The 19347-nt window shown below is 39.2% G+C and overlaps 2 protein-coding genes across 2 annotated transcripts in view; both read right to left on the minus strand.

Moving 5' to 3' along the window:
• Positions 1-2197: 2197 nt before the first annotated feature.
• LOC105936315 (solute carrier organic anion transporter family member 1C1) lies at positions 2198-16752 on the minus strand. Its single transcript, XM_036149053.1, has 15 exons — positions 16333-16752; positions 15818-15924; positions 13417-13558; positions 13198-13330; positions 12746-12873; positions 12492-12638; positions 10647-10745; positions 9479-9739; positions 9231-9395; positions 8688-8883; positions 8406-8571; positions 6020-6204; positions 5658-5722; positions 5458-5575; positions 2198-5352 (listed from the first exon to the last, which is right to left on the minus strand). Exons 2-15 carry the CDS (start codon positions 15866-15868, stop codon positions 5139-5141), a joined length of 2070 nt encoding a protein of 689 aa, XP_036004946.1. The 5' UTR covers positions 15869-15924; positions 16333-16752; the 3' UTR covers positions 2198-5138.
• Positions 16753-18022: 1270 nt separating this feature from the next.
• LOC110368149 (mucin-19-like) overlaps positions 18023-19347 on the minus strand; it is a 34642-nt gene continuing 33317 nt past the window's right edge. Inside the window, exons 43-45 of the mRNA XM_036148848.1 lie at positions 18936-18975; positions 18713-18821; positions 18023-18614 (exon numbers count right to left, since the gene is read on the minus strand). Of these exons, the coding sequence (XP_036004741.1) occupies positions 18449-18614; positions 18713-18821; positions 18936-18975 (315 nt within the window). The 3' untranslated portion in view covers positions 18023-18448. The remainder of the gene's footprint in view (positions 18615-18712; positions 18822-18935; positions 18976-19347) is intronic.

Consider the following 19347-nt stretch of genomic DNA (forward strand, 5'->3'; position numbering starts at 1 on the left):
GCTGGAATCAGCATTGGAAGTTGTGCAATCCTCTAATGCACAACTGGGCAGCTGTTTGTTGCCGTGGAGACGGGACACGGGCTGGTGGACAGACATTGCTGAGGAAGCAGTGGAGATGTGGCAGGGGCTGCTCCTCTTCCATGAATTGTTTGGTCTACTCAGTCTGAGGATGAAACAAATGAACTGATATCCTCAGGGAAAATGCTATACTGTTTTGCTCAATGTGTATTTTCGATATGTACTGATATGTAATGTTAATACGTAATTGCTAGTTGTAAAAAAAGGTTAACAAAACCCTTTTTTCACACTGTAAACAAAAGGTGAATGCATCAGCGTTATCAGGAAGTGTGCTTGCACTTTCTTTGTTCTTTTTACCCCTTGTTATTTACAGTTTGAACCAGCTCATATTTCGGTGCTGCAAAATGTCTGAGTGACATGAGGGTATGCTGCAAGGATTTGTGAATAATTTAGAATGCGATATACCACATAGTATTGTTGGTAGGTTTTCTTTAGGAGCGGGAAGTGAAAAAACATATATTTTTAAGTCCCTGTGGGGTAGATTTGTCTCTGCACGGCTTGGCATAATAACAACTTTCCTCTGGCAATCATGCACCCTGTTTCTCTCCAAGTACCTTCCCATGGTGCATCATTAAACAGCTGGGCTGCATCCTGTAGTGAGTGTTTTGATGTCAGCTGAAGTTATGTGCGATGGTTTTCTTTTGCATTATGAGTATTTTGAGGTCACTGGACAAGATGTGCGGTACGCTCTTCATAGGTTGTTAGTCCATAACCAGGCATCAAAGAAACATGCAGGACAGGCAACCGTGTATGCATTTTAACCTAACATTCATGTTTTTGGACTGTGGGAGGAAGCAGACATACCTGGCAAGAATCCATGCACGCACAGGAAAAGCATGCATAGCCCGTCCAAAAGTAGACTCCAGGTCTGGATTGAAACCCAGGACCATCTTCCTGAAAGGCAACATTGCTTAGAGCTGTGCCCTTGTGCAGCACCCTGGTCCAAGGTTTACCTGGACCAGGGATTACTGTGGATTATTATGGGTCATCTGTTTTTTTTTTTTTTTTTTATGATGGTGAAGTGGCAACCACAGAGAAGAAGCAAAAACAATTTAGAAAAATTTGACTTAGAGGCATTTATTAAATTGTTAAAATTGCTCAGAGTCTAAAGTGGCATATTAGCCAGCCACCATTATTGGCCGTGAAATCTTTGATCCCTGACGCCACATTTCCTGTTAATTCTCCCATCTGCAAGGTCTTCCAGCTGGGCCAATGCATCCAATGTGAAGCATTAGCACACGTTTATTTGACAAGTTATTTGTTTACAGCAGTTCAAGTAATTGCTGCACACCTTGTCACTGTTATGTGTTAATTTGTGGTATTTGCCACCCTGGTGTTTATCGGGGAGAGGAATGCGATGGTAGAAAACCCTGATAAAAGATTGTGCAAACGTTTATATAAGATTTAAGATGGATTGTGGGACCGTATTTAAAAGGTCCTTTTGTGTAGCTAAGTATCACCAGCACAAGCATGAATAACAGAGGAGTTTGGGATGCTTATGATGGAGTTGATCTATGAAAAAAGTTTGATATGTAGTGAAACTGTCTGAGAGGAATCATCAGTTTGGCTGCAATTCACCACTTTACGATTTGAGTCACCATTTTTCCCCATCATCAAAATGAGCGTACGCATGGGTCAGAGTTGCCATGAGCACTATGCATTTTGGTGTCAAGTTTTTCTATATTAATCTCAACTTTTGCTTGGAAAGTGACGTGCGCACTTTTCAGACCCCATTTTGTGTACATGCAAGCATTATAAAAGAGACCCCATGTCTTGTTTTCAACCGATTCCTTTTTTTTCCCCCCTCACTTCTTATTTAGAGTTTGAACACTGTCCAGTGTCATTGATTGTTCCTTCTTTACCTGCTTTATAAAATTCAGATATCTTTTCTTGCAGATGATTTGATCTCTTGCTTTACTGATGGTTGAAACCAGCAACATCAGCGAAACCTTGGACGACATATGGAGGGCTCTGTCAGGAGACCAGAAACTGTTTGCTAATCCACGAGGCTTTGATGGATGAAGATTAGCAGTTGGCAAAAGTAAGCTTGTAGAACACCCCCCCCCCATCCCCACCCCTGACATATTCATTTTACACATATGCACAACACGTCATGACATCCTTGAAGCCTTAGATTTATTGAATTATCTTCACAGGTACAATAATATGTGACAATAATAGGCATCATAGCCCCTAACTTTATGAACCATATACATTACCAATTCAAAGTTTGAACCCACTAGTTTCCAGAATGGCTGTGGCCAAAGCCCAGTGGACACATAAACACTAGAAGTGCACATTTGCAGCAAGAGGAAACTAGATAGGAACGTGCACACACATTGGCGTTAGGTGAGCACATGACAGTGACTGACATGTTGGACAACCAATAGATAAGATGATCCCCCGGAAGCTGAAAAAAAGATTGTCCACTATACTTTTAATCTAGAAGACGTTTTTGCTCATGACCTTTTAAGTGAACAACAAAGTGATGCATTGTAACAAAAAGCATAATGCACTATACTTACACACCCTCGTAAACTTAGAAAAAAGCATTTAACAGGTAAGAAAACGGGATCAAGTCATAAAACATATTGAAACTCAAACCTGCCTTCAACATAGACAGTGACCAAAACGATTCCCCGATATCTTTTTTAGTGTTTAAAAGAAAACAAAAACTAAGACCTAGTTGTTACTACAACTCAAAACTTTAACCTAAAAAAAATAAACCCTAAGGCTTTCTAGGGACAATTTTTTAACAATTTCACATAACCCTGGGGCTTTGTTCTTCATTTAAAAAAAACATACTAGTGTGGTGGGCGCAGCTAATCAAAAATTAACTTCACAAGCTCATATTCCGTAACCAGAAATATTAGCTTTACTTCTGTTCAACCGATGATAAGTAAGGAAATTGGAGGAAGCTAACGCTAGCCGGCAACCACTAATCAACAGCTGCCACTCAGTCTGTGTCACACGTCTTCAGACAAAAGATGCTGCACGCACACACGGCACATGATGAACATGCGCAGCGCTGCATGTTTGATGGGATTGCTGTTTTAGTTCAACATAAATGACTTTTAAACGTGAACTTTTACAAGGCATAAATAAAAATTGGTTTCCTTTTTGCTTGAGGAATGCAGCTTCGGAATTGCCATAGGGTAGGCAGGAGGTGCCGGTGTTTTGTAATGGAAGTGTGTGAAAAATAACAGTCCCACTGAGTCATACGGCGACCTAAAAGTCTAGCTCCGAGTCCAGTCTCCTTCCACCTCATGCAGTGCCGGGGGGACAAACCCAGTAATCTTGGTTACACTCTTAATTAAATGCACCTGCCATTAGTTGTCTGAAGACCCCAAAGCGACCTATAAATATGATTCCCTTTATGAGTCACTCACCAAAGTCTCAACATTTTTGAGTTATTGAGTCAGTTACCCGCTGTAGTGTAACAGTATTTAATGTTGTCCATTGGAGATAAAAATTTTTTTTTTAAAATTACATAATTTTTCTATTGTTTTAGATATGGCAAAAAAATAGCTTTTTGCACTGAAGCATGCAAACTGAAGTGACTTATACCATAAAGTTGTAATTTATCTACACAATAAACCATAGAACAAGCTAAAAATGTATTGGCATAATTATTACCTGACTATTTTCTTTCTATGCTGTCGCTCAGACTACAGGAACAGACCACAGAGAGCAGGCATCAGGCTTTCTGGAAATGAATGGGTTCTCCCGCCAGCAAGCATGCTGCTGCGGAGTTGAACCAATAACTCAATGGTTCGTCTCGACCCGAACTGCCTCGAGTTGACTCATTAACTCACTGACTTGTCTACGCTTTAGCTCCACTGAGCTGACTCATTAACTTACAGATTCACCCTTGCTCGTAGCTGGATGTTTGTCTTTCACACAAGATGAATGTCTTGTGTGAATGTTGTTATAGTTTTTACAGGTATCAAAACCCAATAAAGTTGATGCCAGCTGGTCTGCAAACAGTTTCTAAAGTTAGCGTTAACAATGCAATGAACGAAAAGTTAGCTCCACAATTATCTGTTTGCAGATTAGTGCGATTGTGCGCACCACTGAGTACTGATCAGTTTTTTTCTGAGCAAGTCATTACAGCATTGACTACTCTCATGCCTTCTTTGTAAACGTTGTGCTAGTTTCAAACAGATCTGTTCAAACCAGCTAAATTAGCCAAGTTAAGTTCGTAAAACTACAGCAAGCAAGATGTACCAGCTTGACCTCATGACTATAGAAAGTCAAGTTTGACATCTTGGACTTAACACTGAGATACATGTAACCTTAGTTTTACTAACAGTAATGTGTAATTCAGCAGAGCAGCTGTCAGAAAGAAGGGTCTTTGGACAGCACAATGCTACCCATTCTCACTCCTATACTGTTTTTGAAAGTCCAACTGGCTTTCACATAGTGCAGACCTGGGAAAAGCATTGGACTTTCATCTCCCAATAATGCCAACAAACATGTTATGTAAAAAAAATACCATCATGTTGTACAATTTTGCGTTAACATACAATTTTTTCCTCGAGAAAATGTGCAAGCACAAAATAGCCTCTGAAACTCAATCTCAAAACCTCGTAGTGCTAAATAATGTTATGAAATCACATACCACTTACTCACTTCAGCTATAATACAGTTTAAACTGTCACATTTACATATATACATATAGTATATATAATGCCTAATCGGAGACCTTTCTTACATTACTCAGCCTACTACCGAGCCCGTTCCAACCCTAGACACAAGCTAAAAGCTTTAAAAACTTTTAGCTGAATTCCTAAAGATCACCATGATTTTCTTGACCCACCTAGTACTGTCCAAAATGTCTTTTTATGCTATATGACTGCTGTAGTCGAGTTCTATAACATTTGAAGAGGATGAGAGAGTCTTCTTTCTTTATAAACAGTAAAAGGGAAAAAAGGCAAAGAAGGATACTGCTAGCCATCCAGATAGCGCTGGCACTGTACCATTACTTTATAGGGTCCAGTTTGGGACTGAACACAAGGGTTTGTTTTCATTACGCAATAACTTGACCTTCTTGCAACTTGTTAAATAATGCTCTCGTTGTTTGTGTCTTCTTTGTTTTTAACAATGCTGATGTTAGCATGTCCATTGCTTAGTCTGTTACCCTCCACTCCTTTCTCTTTGGTTTGGTCTCTCAACGCTAGTTTTTTCTGTCTCTTAACTATTTTCATGTAGAGGACTCCCCACAGCATGTTGGCTACGATGCAGAGTCCAATAGTCAGTCCCAAGAAGGTCAATCTGAAAGTAAAGATGTTGGAAAAACAAGGTTACATATCTGAGGGATATTCTGTGGCAATTGTTTTGGATATTGAGAGCATGATTAGAAAGTGGTTTTTACTGAACCTAAATGCATTGGAATCGTAAAGTCTACATGCTCCACGTCCTCCACATTGCTTGGTGCCCCACTTCAAACATGTCTGGTCAATCAGTGCTCCAAAATATATCGGTGGAGGGATCCCACCTGGAAGAACAAGGTTACATTGACTCAGATTGGCAAATATATAATAGTGGTCTAGCGTTGCAGTTTATATTTTGTTACTCACCTAGAGTTCTTACAATCAGTGTCTGCATGCCCAAGGACAGAGACTTTAGATCCGGCTGGATGGACCTGAATTAAAAATGTGTGACGGTATTGTGAATAAGAGTATAAAACTAATTAAAAATTAAAAATAGATGTTTTCTCTGACAATGAAATATGATAATCACGCCTTGTTACCATAGCAAGACAAAATTAAAATGGCTTTACATTTGTTATGTTCAAAGTTTAGATTACCATAACCATAGTTAGCATCTTAATATATGCTGACTCCTATAAGATAATGCTCCATGAATAAACAGGAACGTCTAAAATGAATCCCTGCAAGAATTCTTTACGCACAGTATTTTTAGTATAAGTGAATCTCACCTCAGCAGTACAATATATCCCGGTGTGCCCCCACAGGCAGAAATGAAGGCTCCCAACACAGACAAAGCCATGTAGATTTTAAATTTGCTGTCACAGTCAGTCCTCCTGGGACACTGACCCAGCACAGCAGACATGTTCGCAGCAGCAATCATGGAAGTGTCAATGCAGCTGCAGTTATGGAACACCTAGAAGTAAAAAGAAGAGGATCTGAACTGGGTTTTTTGGGTTGCGCAAATAAATAAATGGCTCTGACAACAATCTGCTGGTAACCTACACTGAAATGTATACATACATACATCATAATCTATCTTTTTATTACATTAAAAAAATATATAAAGGATGAATTATGTTCTCATTGAACAATTTTGTTACAAATTAAAAAGAAGAAAGTAAAATTCTGTACAAGATTTATTTGCAATCAACGAATAATGAAACTTCAATTTATGAATAAAGGTGAAAACTCAGTTAAAATAATAAGATTAATTTTATTTTTTATAAACCTAAGATCATTTCCCAATGATTTTAGCAAAAAACAAACAAAAATAAATTAGAGATCAAACATGCTAAGACTAAATACTCCACATTCTGAATCAAATGACTGAACTCAGGCCTTGTACACACATGGCCAGATATTTGTAAAAATGAATATCTCGCCCGCATTGTTTTTAAAAATAATATTGTACACACAGGAGAGTTTTCATCTGCACAAACCCGCACAAAAACACAACCGAGAGTTCTCTTAAACATGCCAAACACATAGGGGCATTGTACCACAAAACTATTACCTATGTCAGCCAAGCAGAATCTTTAACAACAATGACGACGTTGAACCAAGTGAAATGTTTATAATGTCCCATGTGTGCTTTTACTTCGAGGTTTCGATACCGTGATGAATACAGGAAATGCTGTGTGGTTGATGGAGTAGTGTCAGTTCCAAGTAGCCGTGGACTTGTCCATTTTAACACTGATTAGACACATGTTGTTAACATTCAATCACAACAGCAACATAGAAATCAGAAACCTCTCTGATAGCATTCTTTTTTTTTATATCCACTGCATTGCCAGGTCAATACCAATAGTGGCACATGTGACGTCAGTGGCGCATTATTTGCTGTGATGCACGAGACCCTAAAACTCTGTTTTGCCATGTACACAAGCAGACAGAAAAACTTTGGCCGGTATTTCCTGAAATAATCCTTTTTGGTGATGTAAAGTGCGGTTTTTGTGTGGATGAAAGGCTAAACGCATAAAAATTAAATCCTTTTCCCAGATATCTGGCTATGTATGGAAAGGTCCTCACGAGGATGCAGTCAAGCTCCACAGAGCTCTGCTACTGAGCTCACAGTGGAGTCCGTTGTGTTGAAATAGAGACGCATCTAAAAGTTTAACAAAAACAAAGGAAAACTTTGCAAGAACTTCACCCAAAAAAATTATAACAATGTAGCAATACATATGATGCCATCAAACACCTCTATCTTGAGGGTGAAGCTGTTTCTGCATTCAAGATTTCAGATGTAACACTGTCCTCTAATATCTGCTTATTTAAAAAATCTTTTTTGAATTTATTATATAGATATGTTAGATATCTTTGACATATATTCAGAAATATATAGAAAATAGCCTATTTCAACATAATACTGAAGAGGTATAAAGAATATTGAACATTTTAGAAGAATATTGGTAGGTAAAGGACATTTCAGGAAAGTTGTTTTTGTGTACGAAAGGTATGTGTAGTGTTTTTGCTCACTACACATACCAAAAGGGGATTTTACAAATATCCTCTGCTCTGTTCATCTAACATTATTTGCACCTAAATAATTGTGTTGAATTCAATTTATTTTATTTATATAGCTCCAAATCACAACAAATGGCATCTCAAGATATTTTGCAAAAAAAAAGTCAATTCAGTCCAGTTGTTCAGACAGATTCTAAGTCAGTTACATCCATTCCTAATCGATCCTTGTTATCAAGCAATGCCATCAAGCACAGTTTATTCATCTAATTGGTAAAAAATGTTTACTATCTAAGGAAACCCATCATATTCCATTGAGTCATTAACTTGCATCATTCACCCATCTTGATAGAGCGCGTAGCTCTATCAAGAAAAAAACACAGAAGCACTGATCCCACAGTAATTTATATGTTAATAGCCAGATCTATAAAACAACTGTCCAAACATTAAAAGCATTTGTTGACACAACTAAGTTTTCTAGATCAGGTAAGCACAGTAAGTCCATATAAGATGCATTTTAATCTGAATATGTGAAACAACTTCCCTGGCTTGTTCAAAAATATGGGAACAAGCATTTTATATTTCCTGTAAAGGAACCAAGGCACTTGAACCTCATGTTACCTTCTGGGGGAAAAAAAAACAACAACAACTCACCATTGCTTTGCCTGTTCCAGTGGAGGTCTGACATCCAGCCAGGCAGGGGGAGGCATATGTTATGCCATTATAGGCGCACACTGGATCCCAGTGCTTCAGTGAGCAGGAGCAGCCCGTGTTGCACGGAGCCAACAGCGTCGAGGGATCGTAGGATACTTGTTGATATCTGGAGCAAAAGAGACGGGTGAGATATTTCTGAGAATATCCATGCCTGAAAACAAAGTCTAAAACATTGAACTTCAAGTAGGAGTTGGGTTGCATGTGCATGTGTGCAGCACTCACCCTTGATACGCAACAGTTAAACCAGCCACCTCTGCGTTGTCGCAGTGAAAGAAACCCTGAAGGGAAAGCATGCAAAAGGCTCCGAGAGATGCAGAGATGGACACTCTGGCCGCTCCAACGACACCCAGTTTAAAACGCTTCAGGACAAAACCACCAGTGATGAAACCCAGAGCGACTGCGGGCAGGTTCATAATGCCTGAGGGGGGGTGGATGGATGGATGGATTGTTAGGTTGGAAAACTCCTCAGAGAACTGTTCAAAGAAAACCGTTTTGATAAGCAGCTATTATAAACTATTTCCTTTCTTTGGTTATTTTGCACCATTCTTTTTTTGTATAGCCCCAACCACATTTTATAACCATTCAGATAAACAGCCAGTAAACGCTAAATATAGTCGCTGTGCTCGACAAACACTCACACAAAGGGAGATCTGACAGCGGGCCATTTAGAGCATACATTCTTGAGTCGGATCCATTGCACAATCACACTTCCCTTTAAAAACATCATTGTTTTCAGACACAGCAGACTGTGACAGCAGGATGTACCTATGAGAAAATTGGCCCTGGACGCCGCCTGGCCGTAGATCTGCTCCATGAACTTTGGTTTGAAGGTGATCATGCCAACAAAGCCGTTGACTGCAACCAGGTTGGTGAGGATTATCATTGAGTAGATGCTGTTCCTGAACAGTCTTCTCAGCGAAGGAATAAAATCTGGCAAACGACAAAGCATCAACACAAATGAGAGTAATCTCGATTATCCAATATCGAACAGACCTACTCAGACACGCAGTTACCTTTAACCATTTCTTTAAATGTGACTGAGCTCTGTTTGTCTTCACCATCCTGGTTCTCGTCTGGTAGGAAGTTCACCTGTTCTGGCAAAGAGGACAGCTCTGTGCTTTTGTCGCTGCCGTCTTCCTCTCCCTGTTTGGGCAAAGACTTGGGCAAGAAGAAGAACGGGATGCTGGACAGCAGAAGCAACGCGCCATTCACGATGAAGCCAAGCCACCAGGCTCCCACCCAGCGAGAGTCCTTGTAGGTGATGGTGATGCTCTCTGGGGAAAAAGGGGAGAGAGAAAGATGGATATTTTAAATTTGGATATTATATTTTGGATATTTAAAAAAAATGCAGTAGTTATGATGTGCGTCCAAGTTCAAAATTAAAAAAAATACCTACTCGGAACAACTTTCAAAACCCAACATGGCTGAAACAGACGCGAAATGTGGTGACAGCTGCATTAATTACCCGTTTATTTGCATTTATGGCAGATTTAGTCAATCACCCACATAGCTGTACAGGCTGCAACAGAGTGTGAATACACGGTTTGCTGAGAATTACACTTGACTTGTGCTTTTCTATTAATTAGCCTGATCTCTGAGCCACGTAATTGACTTTCCAACTTCCATCGGGAACACAGCGAGGCTGGCTAGTTTCTGACATTCCTTGAACTGAGTTCCAATTTTCGGTCTAAATGTAACACTGCATTAGCGTCCTATCTAATATAAAAGAAAAATGTTCTAGGAATGTCAGCAATTAAAAGGTTGCATCATTGGGTCGGAACTGTTAATAGTTGATAACATGGACATAGTGAGCAGTTCCTGCAGCATCAACAGCCTCCTGCAGCTGTTGCTCCATGACTAAGGGTTTTACTCTTTCCAAACGGCCGCACCATGAACGTCCATCGTCCCAAAGGTTAACTATTTTACTGAAGAGCTGTTCAAAGAGAGAAGGTATAATTTGCAAAAAAACAGCTGAAGGTCTAGTCGTCACATCTTATCAGTCTGAATGCTTATCAGTTGTGCTTTCACTCACAGTACACAGCAAAACGATAAGCTCTGTTGGTTCAAGCTACTCGGAATAATTGAAATTCCAGTAGTCGTGTTGTTCTCGGTTCCAAGTATATTTTAAGTGTAACTGTTTGGATTTGCATCTTTTTATTCCTACAGTGAGGATTCTCCTACCCAAGTCGACGAATCCAATGTCCACGTAGGTCTTGGCTAGGTACGACCCCAGCATGAACCCGATCATAGGGCCCAGCATTCCTGTTGTGTAGATGCAGGCTGGCCCAAAAACATGGGGAGGGAGAGAAACACATAAAAACCAGGGTGAATATGAATCATTTCATTCACAAGTAAAACAGACCAAAATAGTACAAGAGATGGATTGTAATGCACATGGATCCCATTAATGGTGTAACAGGATCACATCTTTCCATTTTAAAATTCCACAGTATTTCTCGTCTTGCTAAGCGAGGTTGTAGTCCATGTTGTTATCAGGCGACTTGTCCTAGAAGAGCCCCTGCTTCTTCTCCATTAACACTGGAGACAGACACAAGCTCCTTGGTGACCAGGAGAGGTTCATTTGGATTTTGATGATGGATGGAGGGATGGATGGATGGATGGATGGATGGATGGATGGATGGATGGATGGATGGATGGATGGATGGTGTTTGGGCGCTATGGATAAAAAGGTGATTGCTTTAAGCTCGTCACCCTGTATCTAGCTTTAAGAATCTTATTTTGGAGTTAGACAGGAGGTAGTTTCTTGGATTGTTGTTCAGCTGTATGATTTATCTGGTAAAGACTATACATCAAACTGGCTGTCAACACCAGCTTATGTACTACAGAAGCCCCTTGTCAAGATTTGAAGTTTTTGGATAGCGGCATTTTGGGTACTTAGACATAGTGGCAGAGTGCTAACAAGACCCAAACATTTTGTAAGCATTGCAATAATAAAGCAACAGGCTAACTTTTAGTCACTAATGGGGCTTAAGTAAGCATTTGCTTCAAAGTTTCCCATCATGATGGTAAATTTTGTTATTTTTAAGGAAATTAAACATTATTTGATCATCTCTAGTTAAAAATCTAAAATATGTCTGAAGTTCATCCGCCATATATGGACGAATGGCCATGAAGAATCAATAGCCCCTGCAGCGAGTTTGGAGTCTTTCATGGGGTCCCCTCCCAGCTAATCCTGAGCTGTATTGAAAGTAATCCTATCAGATACCTCGATTTAGATACCAATGAACATTGGTTTTACTCCAAGCTCCCTTCAAATGGAAGTGTCAAGGATGTCCAGTCCTGGACAGCTACTGTCCAGCATTTTTATATGCATGCCTTCTTCAACACAAATCAAAGAAATCAATGGCTCTTTATTAGGCCTGTGCGGAACTGAATGACATGCTTATGAGGGAATTTAGTCATTTGATTCAAATGTTGGACAATGGATGCATATAAACATTGCATGATGGTAGCTCTCGAGGACTGGATTTGGGCACCAACTGCCCCAGTTCAAAGGCCAAGTTCGGCCATACTATTAAAGACGACAAGTTTAGCTGCTTGTATCTGGGATCTCCCTCTTTCAGTCATGAGTACTAGGTAGAAATACAGTTTGATATTAATGGAACTTGCGTTATGTTTGTGAAAACACAAAGAGAGCATTTTTAATAGATGAGAACAGAAGTCTCCAACTGCGGTCCTCAATAGTCCCTATCCTGCAACCTTTAGGTGCATCCATGCTCCAACACACCTGAATGAAATGAATGGCCTCTTCAGAAATTGATATGCGCAACAAACCTGGACTTAAGTACTTTACACTGACTATAGCTTCTCTGTTTTGCCCAAAATATTTCTGAAGTCTCATATTGTTCTTATGAAGCCACAGTGTTAGCTGGACATAATGTTACCCCTAATTCCTGTGACACTAAAGGTTGGCCTATGATGACGTAACAAAACTCAGGTAAAACATCAAGTAAAATTATTCAAAAATAACAAGACAGGGCAGCACATGACAAAAAACATACAAACCCAAATAGAAAGGAGTGTTCTCCTGTCTAGAAAAGTCATCCAGATAGGATATTCCCAACGGCATGGAGGGAGTCTCTCCAATTCCACGCAGCATGTTTCCCAGGAAAACGTAGATCCACATGGACGAGCCAGCTGCCTTTTCACAAGCTGAGAGAAAGAAGACCGGCTTTAAACTTTATGTAGCGATGACCACGCAGGTTCAAGCTCAGGCCTAAAGTGGAGGGAGGTGAACGTCCAAACCAAATAGCAGCTACCTTTCACGGCCGCTACATCAGGGATGTCATCCTCCTTCTCGGTCAGGCTGTGGTTGGACAAGCAGGGCAGGATGTTTTCAGTGCTGTTGACTTGAGTGTTGTGGGACATGCTGGTCTCATATTTGTACCTAGAGAGAATTAAGAATAATGTCAGAAACTCTGCAACCTAAACAAGGAATCTGAATTTGGTTGGACACGCTCACAGCATACACATAATATATATAAGTAAGCAAACTTAAAAGGAGATTTAAAAATAGAATAGAAATACAGTTTACACTGTTACGCATATGTATGTACATAATTTATTTTTCTGTGTACAAAAGGTGTAAAAGTTCAACAGGAAGGTTCTAGCTCTATAAGTGTTTTTTGCTTTCATTTATACAGAACAGTTCCTTCACCAGCCAATATTTAAAAATGAAGTTGTTAGAAGAGTAAATAGGTTGTATATTTACGGTCCCTGTAGGAGGTGCGGCAGCGCGATGATAAAGGACCCGGTGGCCATGATCAAACAGCCGATACCAATCAGCCTGGGCCGATGGAGCTTTGCACCAAAGTAGCTCACAAAGGCGATTACCAACAAGTTCCCTGTGAAGGAAAAATGGTAACAATCATTGAGGTAGTTCCAGTATTTAGCTGCTATTTTAAGAATAGAACATTTCTACTTCACAAACCCATTTCAAAACTGCCATCGATGACCCCAATCAGAGAGCTGGGAATGTCGAAGCGTCTCTCGATCTGGGTGATGGAGCTCTTCATGTACGCTCCACCAAAAGCTTTGGAAAAATACATAAACGCCAGGGAGAACAGGAACAACTGCAAGAACACACCCAAAATATTAATACGCTTGGCTTCTCTAGACTTGTCAATTTGATCCGACGATCTTCCTTAACATCATGTCAAAGATATCAGAGGTAGGGGAATATATTATGGTGTGGTGTTCCTCAAAGCTCCATCTTGGGATCCCTTCTGTTCTCTCTGTATCTGCTTCCTCTGTGGTCTATTTTTAGAAAGTATGATTTACCTTTTTATAGTTATGCAGATAATGTTTTTACAGTAAAAGTTGTATTTTGTTGTTTATTTTATGTTCTTATTTCTTTGTTTTATAAAGCTGTACAGCACTTTGATCACTTCGGCATGTAAAGCGCTGTATAAATAAAGTTTGATTTGATTTGATTATCATGGATGGGCAGGGCCCTTGTCATAGATTAGATCAACACTAAACACTTAGCATGCAGTGAAAGATCAACAGGGCTTTAAACCAGCTGGAAATCACGATTCAATTTAGATTTGATTGGACCAAGACGTGCTAAACTTTGTGTCAAAGAATATTGCATTTCAGAGACATGCTAGTAGCTACTTTGGCAGGGAACTTTTTCTCAACACAGGGTGACTTTAAAGCTGCATCCATTCCTCGCCTCAAGAAGAAGTGGACAACTCAGAAAGGAAAAATTTGTGTCAACTAAACAAAAGTAACTTCTGGTATATGATCTAAATCAGATATTCAGCTCATTTGAAAATAAATAAAAAAATGCTTTAACATTTGTGACTTTCAAAACTCAAACACTATATCATCTTAACAAATCATATAAGGCCTTTGTCAATATGAAGATACATTTTTATAATCAAGTCCATAGAATACAGATGAAAAAACTCTCATGGTCACCACAAACCTCACTGTCACTAATGTTCATGCAGAGATACCTCTTTCACAAACCTTCAGAATCATAACAGGAGGATTAAATGTTTTTAATCTACAAAGCTTTTATTTTTTTGTGGTTGAAACTTAACCTAACCCTAACCGGATGTACAGATTTGCCCTCAATGAGTCAGATAAATTAATATCAAAATGTATGAATCAATTACACATTTATCTTAATCAGCCAGTTGTTATCAGGAGTGCATCTGATGAAGTTAATATTAGCTACAATAAAGAGTAAGTGACAGATGTTCTCACTTTGATCTCTGTAACTTGACTCTATAATTTGAAACGTATAATTTTCTAAAAATTGTACCTTGACAAATCCCATGCTTGACTTTCGCCATCTGGTGGAAGACTTAAGTATTACATCTGACCAGTGCAGCTTCTAAGAAGCAGACTTTTATAAAGGTCCTTGTTTTGGAATGGTTACAGCATGAGAAATGCATTAAACAAATATTTTTACAATATTTCTAAAAATATTATCATGGATGAGGATACACGTTGTTTTTATTAATTTTCCGGATTTCAGTTTTATTTTGAATATCAAAAATAGCATTACAATATATTTGTAGTGTTATTTTGTATCTTAATTTATGCTTTAAAGTATCATAGTATATTATAGTATATCAATGATCATTTACGTTTTTTATACATGTTTAATGCATGGGACAACTTTAAATGTAATAGTGTAACAGTAGAGATCTTTAGCATATTTATTCTCTTTTTTCTTTAAAAAAGTGGAAACAATTGAAAGTTTTGTCATTGTTCGGGTCTGGCTTTAATTAAAGTAGCATTTTCTCATACATATTAAAAATTGCACTTTTTGAGGAAGGAAATTTACTTAAATCATCATGTCTGTGGAGTACCTATAAAATCCCACAGACAACTTTCAGTGGTTGTTTTATCATTGAACAGCCCTTAAAAGCTTTCACTCGGCAAAAAGATTGAAAATATTCACAGCAACATGTCACGTGTAGACATATGTTCATAAAACAATAGCAAATACCCACCCAGCAGCTTTTCCTGGACAATTAATTATTTTAACATGTGTCATTCAAATTAAATTTCCCTTGGAAATTAATACTTTTTTCCCAGGCCATTATTTTCATTAAGTAATATGAACGCGTGGTACATGTTATGATAGATACAGCAACTTGTGTTGGGTCAGTTATCAAAGATCCTTATCAACATTACATTTAATTTGTGAAAACAATATGATTCATGAATATCATATTAGTTACAACCAGAGACAATAAACAATAGAAAATGTTTTACACCACTTTAAATGAATACATTTGGAAACAGTTTGTCCTTTGAGCTCTTTTCTGCAAAATGAAAGTCAAGCATCTTGTTATAGAAGCAATTTCTCTAACCTTGAGCTTGGAGCAACATGTCTCGCGTGGTTTTTTGGACTCTACACTCATGATGCTGCTCTGGGCTCGACTTGTGACAGAAAAGCAGAATAACAACAGCAAAAGCCCTGCAAAGAAACAGCAAACACTGGAATGCAAGATTTTGAAGCAAATTATGTTAAGTTTCTTCTAAAAACAGCATCGGCTATACATCCAAGCATATTATCTTTTAGTTTAAACATAGAACTACATTGATAATGTGCTATATTATTATACCACAATCAAACTTTGACAAAATACAGAAATGTAAGAGCTTGTCGTGAAGGAGTGTTTGACGGCGTTAATAATTTTCTTTACTATGCAGCCCTATTAGGATTTCAAATAATATAATCAAAAAGACTAACAATTTTGAAAAGAGTATATAAAAAAGTAATTGATTCTAGTGGATTTACATGCACAATGGCTATACACCTAAAATGGAATTGTGTCATTGCATTCTAGTGAAGAAATTTGTATTAAAAAATGGAAGTTCTTACCTGTGACGCACTGATAGCCAAGTGTGAAGGATCCAAGCGGCTAGATCACTGTTACCAGTAGGACTTTGTGCCTGAAGCCAAAGTCTTATCACCGACTTTCATCACTTGTAATCAGTAACTGAAGCACTCACGCTGATCTCATTGATCATGTCAATAGTAAGCCATCCTGCCCTCACGCGAACTGACATGTGCCCCAGACACACACATAGCTGGGACTGCACGGCGTGTGCAAGTGGGATGCCTGTCCGAGCTGTAGGTGAAGGGTTCAGAGGTTCTCCGAGTGCAGGCGCACGCAGACGTCCCCCGGTGGCGCACATCCTCCTCCGCGAAACATAACAGGCCCTCCCAGCAGCCATCCTTTTTTGGAGCCACAACAAACAGCAGCAGCATGAAGCTGGCCAAAGTTTATTGTAGTACGGGCTCGATGTTTCTGTTCGTTGGCCCGTTTCAAAGAGCGAAGGGCTTTCCTCTCCAGGAGAATTGCGGCTCTCGCAAAGCCGGGTGTTTCCATCCAGGGCCTGATCAAAGTCTTCCTGTACCATTGATTGCCCTGAACAATAAGGCCCCGGTACATCCCATCACCTTATCACTTTTGTCTCACAGTAGGTATTCACTGGAGGCTCATTCAGCTACCGCTCACAATAAATTGCGTGTCCGTTTGTTGAGCAGATTTTAAGGTAAGGACTTCCTAAATGCCACAGCTCCTCTGGGAAAAGGATGTTGTTTACAACATTCTTTAGAGTTACTGTTAGCCAGTTTAGACGGCCAAACTAATGATGGAAAAAAAAAAGACAGCTATACAGTGCTATTAAAAAGAGTTTTTTGCCCTTACAGATTTATTTTTGGTGTTTGCTTTTGGTCACACGTGATCGTTTCAAATCTTTAAACTGCAAATCTGCATAACCTACAAGGTTAAGGACTAATGACTGAGCAATTTTCTTGACTTTTTCTTTCTCATCTCATGTGACATATTGTGGCCTACTTTATGTTGTCAGGTTTTAGTAAAGTGATTTTCTGAGTCTACAGATCAGGCAGTATTCAGGTACGGCTGCTGAAGCGGAACCATCATTAAAGGGTTAAGTATTCCCCCCCCCGGGTAAATTTTTTCTGATATGAAAGTTTATGTTTTTACAGTTTTCTAACCTCCATCGTCTTTTCCCAGTTTTAAAAAAAAATGGGTTCAAGAAAGTGGCTGCTGTGTCCCTCCAAGACAACTTAATCAGCTTTCTCTTTGGACGTCAATAGGCGTGGAGGACGCTGTAATTGCTGCTAGGCAACCGAGCAAACCCCACGCTGCAGCTGCAATATTATTACTTGCCTTTTTTGCTGACTGAGTCACTTATACAAAGCCTCTGGAGCGGCAAGGCTAATATCTTTTATCTCTTGCTCACAAAAAATAATGATTATTGTGTTTAGGGCAGTTAATTGAGCCGCACACTCAAGTTACAACCTTGTATTTACCAAAATCTCTTCTGGTGTGCTCACACATTCATAACTAATGCAACATATTACTACTAAACATATCCTGCTTCCCTTTGAACCAGCACTAGAAACAAGCTCTAGAAAACCTTTTAAAGTAGTGTTCTCAACCACCCACCCTATAACCACAGGTGTGGAACATGTTGATCTTCAAGCGGTGATAATATTAAATAGATTTAATGTTGGACAAAGAAGAAAAAAAAAGATGAACCACACACAGTTATTGCCTTTATTGTTATGTTAAACAGAGGAGACAACTCGTCTCTAGTTCACATTCACAGTAAAGATTTGGGTAACTGCTTTGGTTTAAAAAGACAACAAAAACAGCACTTTGTGTTGTTGACTGTAACATGGAAATGCGCCCGAACACAACATGAGAATTACGTCCTCGAGAATAAATGGGGGGAAAAGGCCTCTAAATGTTTGGAACAAGCACAGAAATGAAAAAGGGATTTGCGAAACCCCGTTTAGGGATTTTTTTTACACATTTTGGTGATATAGGTTATTTTAAGACATTTTGATAGTGGATAGATTGTTTTCAGCAAAAAAAGGGGAAATATTTCCCCCAATCATCAGTTCAATTTGAGCGCAATAGGATCAAATTTTAACGAGTAAAGACGCTGGTTGTGGTTGCTGCTCAGGACATCCCACAGGCTTTGCACTCACAGCTGGTCACATGCGTGTAATTGTATCTTCTGATCGTGAGGTCAGAACACTCCAAATCCAGGAGTCTGTACTCTGACCCCTGCTCCTGGCAGCATCTGTACTCCTGCTGGACATCCAGGAAATCATGCGCCAGTACCCTGTTGCAGAGAGGGGGAGGAGGGGGGATAGTAAGAGAGACACACCAAACGGAAGCAAATGTTTGCTTTTAAGTGGTTAAAGCTTGGCTTCTACTCACCAGGGTTTGGACTGACAGTAGCCATCACACACAGGTACTTCGATGACGGTGGAGCAGTTGTCGACGGTGACGTTTATTTTGTTCAGCTTGGGTGCACAAGTCTGGTTGCCTGGAAAAGACAGACCAAGACTTGAGTTCACCGAGAAGTTTTAAGTTCAAAAAGGGCAGCAAAGGTGATCATCTAATGGGTAAAATGTAGAGTTTGTATTGTTGCCTGACTTACAGGTCAAGCAGCAGCTCTGGTTGTTCACAGTCCTGTCGCCCTGGAGAGCGATTTTACAACAGTTAATCATTAAACGTCTAGATTACCCGGTTCTTAAAACATATAGTTAGGTTTATAATTTGGAAAGTCATCCTTTGCAATAGCTTTAAAAGTCATTCTTTTACTATTCCACATTGTGCCAGGTCAAAAACCTCTGTTATGTGGCTCGGATTTGTATCCAGCCTCTTTTACTCTGATGCTACTAATTAACATCCATCACACCAAATTGGCATCAGAAATAAATACAACCCATCTGGATACAATTTAATATTATTATTAAATCAAATGATCTGTAAAGGACACGATGGAACTGATAAGAAGGGCTAGGAAAAAGGTTGTGGATAGGTTTAAAGCATTTCTAACACTCTGAATG

Source organism: Fundulus heteroclitus, chromosome 17 (assembly GCF_011125445.2).
Source record: "Fundulus heteroclitus isolate FHET01 chromosome 17, MU-UCD_Fhet_4.1, whole genome shotgun sequence".
Classification (NCBI taxonomy): Eukaryota; Metazoa; Chordata; class Actinopteri; order Cyprinodontiformes; family Fundulidae; genus Fundulus; species Fundulus heteroclitus.